General features: G+C 44.8%; 1 protein-coding gene across 1 annotated transcript in view; it reads left to right on the top strand.

Moving 5' to 3' along the window:
* The window catches only part of Abcc4 (ATP binding cassette subfamily C member 4), a 212,631-nt gene that overhangs the window by 140,616 nt on the left and 65,098 nt on the right, over nucleotides 1-6,917 (top strand). Inside the window, exon 20 of the mRNA XM_021181507.2 lies at nucleotides 2,556-2,635. Coding sequence (XP_021037166.1) covers nucleotides 2,556-2,635 — 80 coding nt within the window. The remainder of the gene's footprint in view (nucleotides 1-2,555; nucleotides 2,636-6,917) is intronic.

Genomic DNA, 6,917 nt, shown 5'->3' with positions numbered 1-6,917 from the left:
TGCCTCTGCCTCCTGAGTGCTGGGATTAAAGGCTTGCGCCACCACGCCCGGCTTGTCTCATGTTTTCTGTGGACACTGGTGGATAAGAGTGAGGGCTATGGGGGAATCTTTGACACGTAGTTTTGTGGTACCTGTTGTGAGTGTCTGTGTGCACAGTGGAGGACAGAACAAGACCTCTGGTGTCTTCCTGTTCCACTCTCAGCGTTATTGCCTTGAGATGCAGTCTCTCATTGAACCAGAACATTGCAGGTTGGGCCTGGCTGGCTGGCCAGCAAGCTTCTGGAATCTACCCATCTCTCCTCTAAGACATACCTAGCTTTCTATTTGGGTATCAGGGATTCCAGCTCAGGCCCTTTGGAAGCTGAATGAAGATGGCTTTTTCTCAGTGTTTTTCTCAGACCTGAAGATTCTTGAATCCAGTAAAACGAAAAGGAGTGGTTTGGGGGCAGGAGAGATGGCTCAGGGGTTAAGAGCACTTGACTGCTCTTCCAGAGGTCCTGAGTTCAATTCCCAGCAATCACACGGTGGCTTACAACCGTCTGTAACGGGGATCCAATACCCTGTTCTGGTCTGTCTGGAGTCAGCTACAGGACACTCATATAAATAAAACAAATAAATCCTTAAAGGAAAAAGGAGTGGTTTTCATATAAGAACCACCTCTAGTGAGCCACTTCCTCAACACTGCTCTTAAAGCGGAATCTGTTATGTCTGAATCTTGCCCATGCTTAAAGGTGTCACTCTCCCCCTCATTTTTACCATGTATGTAGTGATTTGAGTTCACTTTGGTTTGTGTGTCTTTAAGATGGGGTCTCTCACTGAACCAGAACATTGCAGTTTAGCCTAGGCTGTCTGTCTGGCCCCCTCAGACACTCCTGGCTTTCTACCTGGGTACCAGGGATTCTCCTCCAGGACCTTACACTTGCCGAGCTAATGCTCTTACCCACTGACCCGTAGTTTTCTTCATTGGTATTGTTTCTCTGTAAACTTAAGAATTAGTTCATACAACCCATAGAATATATAGGGGAAATTTGACTATGTGTAGTTTTCTCAGCTGTATCTGATTTGAGCTATTCAATCTCTCTCCCCTCCAGGCCTGGTTTAGGGAAGAGTAGACAGGGCATCCTTGGGATTCTTGGGCACTTAGACTTAAATTAGACTCCGCCTGCAGCAGTTGGACCAGAATCCACAGTTTAATAGCTGAACATCCTCTCCCACTGGTATGCTTCAGAGTCTGGCTAACAGTTACTATCTCAGCTTTTGGGTTTTGGTTTGTTTGTTTGTTTGTTTGGTTTTTTTTTTTTTTTTTTGAGCTCTTGCCAAAAAGTGCCCGACATCCTGACAGGATTCCTTCGTACAATGGGCTCATTTAACCCTCAGGATGAGGCTCTAAAGGAGGTGTTATTAAAACTTAAGAAGAGTTGTTGCTGAGCCTGCCAAAGATGTCATGAAAGGCACTTTTTGGAGTCTGCATGTCCTGAGCAGGAGACAGGACAGCTGAGGCCTGCTTGTCTCCGGTGTGCACACTGTGGGCTTTCTGGTAGAACCTAGGTGCCCTGGAAGGATTACATTTGTACCATGGGCTACCAAAGCATCAGCCAGAAAATTGCTCAAGGAGTTGCCTGCCTCAAAGTAGACTATCATCCATCCATCCATCCATCTATCTATCTATCTATCTATCTATCTATCTATCTATCTATCATCTATCTATCTATCTATCTATCTCCCTATCTATCTATCTATCTATCTATCTATCTATCTATCTCCTATCTGTCTCTGTAAAACATGCTTGCTAGAAACCAGTTTTGACTGGTCCCCTCTGAAGCCTTCAGCACTCCCCGTTTTCTTGGGCTCGTCTTCACGGGCAGTGCAGTGTGTGGTAGTGACTGACCTTGGTTGTGAATCACTGCTTCTGTTTCCCTGTCTGCTTCCCTCTTGTCTCCCCTTCCTGCTCAAGCCTGTGGCTATCAGCCTGGACACCCATGTGACAGGAATGTCATGGACACCGGTGGGAGTGTTCTCCCAGTGCCTCCTCAGTGGGCAGTGTCTTGAGTTTCCCAGGGTCTGATAAACCATCTCTGGGGGTAGAACGCTGATACTGTCATTTACATCTAGAAAAATTAATTCTTAAGATTAAAGAAAAACTTACATAGCAATTAGAATTCATTAAACTTTGTGTTTGGCCATTTCCCGTCTTTCTTCTTTGTACTTGGATTGACCTAGATGAGACCTAAAAGTCAAGGGACGTGCTTAAACCACACCGAACCAACTCTGTCACGGGTTTTTCCCATTTCCTCTGTGTGTGTGTGTGTGTATGTTTTAAAATGAGGGCCACATTGCAGTTCTCTGTCCGGCAGCATTCGATAGTATTTTTATTTTCTTTAGGTATCACTCTGTGTTCTTTCTTTCCTTTGCCATTGACATGGGCTTATTTTGTATGAATGCATAATATATTAAACACATATGCATTTAAAATATTGTTTTGATTTGTTTGCAAGTTGTCTCTCTCCGGGGTCTGTCTGGAGAGATGCGTAATTTCTCACATTCTGTGCTCGCAGGGAGAATTTTAAATCGTTTCTCCAAAGACATCGGACACATGGACGACTTGCTTCCCCTGACGTTCCTAGACTTCATCCAGGTATGCCACGTACTCAGATGCAGAGCGGTGCCTTTTTCTTTCATTCCCTTTCTGCTTTTCAAGGCCTTTGCATGAGCGTTTGGGGTGGCCATGGGCGTGATGCTACCTCAACGAAAGGCCATGTTTGTAGAAGAAAGGTGTGGCTATATTTCGGAGGCTAACTTAGCGTGAGTAATGTTCTGTGTAGGAGTGGCCGTGCGTTTGTGTCAGGGTTGGTTCATGGCAGCTACACGCTGGTAAGTGGCTTTCCATCTGCCTCCCAGGTATCTGGCATGGATTCGACTTACTGTGAACACATTTCATAATACAGAAACAATCACCTCTCACGGAAAGATAGCCCAGATTAACAAAATTATGCATTGTATTGCCACAAAGGGCAAATATTTACTGCACTGTTGTTTTGTTTTGTTTTGTTTTTGAAGGGGGTGGGGTAAAACCAGGTGTGGTTACTTACAAAGAACAGATTAGCAATAATAAGGTGAAAATAAGACTTTGTTAGCAAGGACAATAGAGACTGCTTATTGCAGATTCAGAGCTTTAAATAGAGGCGTGTTTAAGCCAATAATAGGAGTACGGGATCAAACTCTTGTCAGAAAATGTCTGTTTTTGTTTTTTTGGCAGCCTTTCTTTTCACACGTTGATTGCTCTGTCTTAAGGTGTCTTTTGAAAACAGGATCCCACAGAAACGCCTGCTTTTAGCATGTTGTTTTGTCTGTGAACTTGAGGGCCAAGGGAATCATGTTGGGTCACCTGTCTCTCATCTCCTCCTTCAGTGTTGGTGCTCCTGCGGTTTGATTTGTTTTGTTTTGCTTTCTTCTCTCCTTTAATTCTGTCTACTTTTCAGTGACTCAGGCAGGGGATCTTTTTTGTTTTCTCCCTGAGCGTTTATTTTGGAGAAGAAATGCATCTCTCAAAAGCTGTGCGGGGGTTTTAAAATCCCAGAGTCCTGAGGCTCACTTGCCGCGAGATTGAACCCCTTTCCCTCCTCTTAACCACAGGTTTCTCTCCGGAAGCCAAGCTGCAGGCCGGAAGTGGAATGGGCACAGGGGATTCACTTGTGCCTGAGTCACGCAGTACCCCTGGGGTCCACAGTTGAGCTGGAATCCCTGTTAGTCACACAGGAAGGGAGCCCAGGCTGTCTGACTGCAAACAGCATGACCCATAGGTGAAGACTTCTCCTCCTTACACCCACCCAGGGCCCACAGGCGGAGTCTGCACCGCAGATGAGCGCTCCAGACTCTTTTGGTTCTGCGAACTTATTTTTAAAATGTTTCCCACTGGCTTTGACCACGCTCTTATCCTCCGGAAGCAACCTTTCGCTGCAGAGCCCCCCACCCCGTGGAAGACAGATAACATTAAGCCCATGTTTTGACAGCGATTATTAATTACTTCTAGAAGAATTAGCACAAGGGCTCTCTCCACAGCAGCGAGGAGGCCAGAGGCTGAGTTTCCCGAGCCGGCTGGCCCGCCGCCCGCCCGTGCGTTTAGCGGAGTGTGATCCCTGCTAATTAGAATCCCTATGTGTTTTCCTAGCGCCTATGGAGGGGTGATACTTGATGGGTGCTCCTTGATTTCGGTACAAAGCATTCTCCGCATTGTGAGGAGAGAAAATTCTAGCCTCGTACTTCAGTTTAACCAGATCCCAGGGTCTTTATTCACCCCCCACCCAAGCACTCTTGGCACAAATGGCCACCGTTGACTACCTCTGGTCCCGGGTAGCCGGTTTCTAGAATCCTAGAAGAGGTTCATCTTGACGCTGTTGCCCCTCCCCAGAAGGAGTTTTACGTGAGGGCTAGCTCACTTATCAAGCATGGTTCAGCACTGTTGTTGATCACCTCCTTTGCAGGTGTCTTTAATAAGCCTTCCCATAATCCTTTCAGGAAGAAATATTTTCTCCTTTTAAAAATAGTATTAGCTAAATATAAAAGCACTGATCTCCTGCCATTGTCGTGGGGTTCTCTGAGGGACCTTTCCCAACATTCGTTGTTTAAATGGTTGTCAAGAGGAATCAAGTGAAACTTAGTAAACAGAGCCGCTCCCTCGGACTGTGTGCGCAGCCTTGGCTGTGGCAGATCGGCATCTGATGGCTGAGTGAGTGGGCTTCTCACTGAGGAATCGCTGGCATGGTTTTGAAGTATTTGGTGCCTGTTGCTTTATGACAGAGCAAAGATTTTTTTTTTATGAGAGGCACAAAAAGAAAAAAAAAAAAAAGAATTTAACCTGCCCTTAAAGAAAGGCCAACAAAAAAAATTTAAATGTAATTCCTCCCCCCCCCCCTTTTAAAGTAGGATAGGACTCTGTCAGGACAAAAACAACCCAGTAGTGTTCTGAGACTCTTAATGGAATCATGTAAACTTAAAATAAACACTATTATGGTAAGCACATAGAATGAAAACTAATTTTCCAAATCAAATACATTATATTCAATTCATTTTCCCCAATCAACCAAATGTTTAAAACCTGTTAGTTATAACAGCAATCTCCTGGAAATTAATTAGAAGCCTATTAGCTCTGCTAGCTCAGGCGGACGGCAGGGCTTGCTCCTTACATGAATAAGTAGTCTCTGGAATTAAAGTGTAGCAAGGTCACAGTGACTGTCTCGTGGGCTCACGTAATGCACGGACTTAGTACTTGATATTTTTTGGTGTGTGTCGGGGGGCAAGTTTGGCAGGGGGTGCTTTGCTTTTGAAAAAATTTTGATCTTTTAATACATTAAAAAAAATATTTGGACTAAAAATGTACCTCTTCTGACCTTATCTCATTTCTGAGACGGTGGTTCTATTCCTAGTACCACTAAAACAAACAAACAAACAAAAGGGCCAATGATAATAACAACAGAAATGTGAGAATTAGCCATCAGATAAAACCATTCAGGTCACGAGACTGCTGACCCTGCTGTCAATAGCAGCACCAGCTTTCTAAGTGTGGATCTCTGAAGTGGGTGGAATTCTCCGCAGGCCTTGTTTACTAGTGCATGCTCCCTGAAGGCTTTTCTTAGCTCCTTTCAAAACTGACCTTAGTAGCAAACTTCCTGTCTGCCTTTGCTCTTAATGCCATCAGCAAACCCTGCTGCTGACTTCAGGAAGTCATCAGCCAGCTCCTACTATGTGCAGGGAATATCTCAGGATGCTTGGCTCAGCTTGGCTGAACCAGTTAAGTGCAGCTGAATCTAATCCTCAGGGGAGCGAGCGTTCATCCTGCATCGCCATCGAACATGGCAGCATGCAGACCAGCAGGCAGAGCAGAAACCAGAGCTCACAGCTGAAGTGGTAGACAGCAAAAGACAAAGATTTCTGGGCTCCTGGTTCTTCCTTATAAAAGCTATGTATATGGGCATGCTTTTCTGGATAAGGAAGATTGGATGGCTGTAGAAGGAAACAATGTAATCACAGTTACCCCTGTGAGCTGTTTAATCCAGAGCATGTATGCGTGCTTCATTGCCTTTTCTGAAAGGCGAAGGCAGTTTAGTTAGTTTTGTAAGTCAGTCCAGAACTTGAGTATGTAATTCTGAGGAATTGAGGGGATTGGGCCGAGGACAGGACCCTTCATTTGTGGCATTGTACCTGGAGCCCCTATGTTCTGAGTCGGGACAAAAGTTGGGACAGAGGTCCATCACGATTAAGGTGGGATGACTAAAAGGAGGAAGTTTTGTTTAAAATGTGGACAAATGTCCTGCCACATAGAAGTCTAATTTTGTCCCTTAGGCTTCAACAAAAGGTTGATATTTCTGTGAACATGGATGGGGGTATGTTTTAAAGTACTAACTGTTGGTGTTGGTGGTAACGGGGCACAATGTAGTGACAGTTTTCAAAGTCCACGTTGTTGATTGCTGTTGTGAATCACTGTAGCGGTTCTCATGGAACAGGGTAAGAAGAGTCTGGGGACCGGGCCTCGGTGGCATGAATGGACCTTTACTGGTTAAAGATAGATGACTGACAGGCCGCTGCAAGGGGTGGAACAGGACTGAAGGGTGTTCTGAATAAAAGATAAATATATGACTGGAAATAATAACATAAAGTGCCAAGTTATATTGGAGCTGCCAGTGGCTCACAGTATACCTCTGGCTTAAAAGTGTTGTTGTTCTAATGTTGTTTGTTTCTTGGCCTTTTCAAGAATTGCAAGCACTGAGAGAGAGGGAGAGAGAGAGAGAGAGAGAGAGAGAGAGAGAGAGAGAGAGAGAGAGAGTGTGTGTATATTTGTATATGTATGCATATGTTATATACATGTGTACATAGGACTGAGGAAGATGCCCAGCACTAACCTCTCATCTTCACACACAAGC

The sequence above is a fragment of the Mus caroli genome, chromosome 14, assembly GCF_900094665.2.
Source record: "Mus caroli chromosome 14, CAROLI_EIJ_v1.1, whole genome shotgun sequence".
NCBI lineage: Eukaryota > Metazoa > Chordata > Mammalia > Rodentia > Muridae > Mus > Mus caroli.
This window is presented reverse-complemented; position numbering and strand designations above follow the sequence as displayed.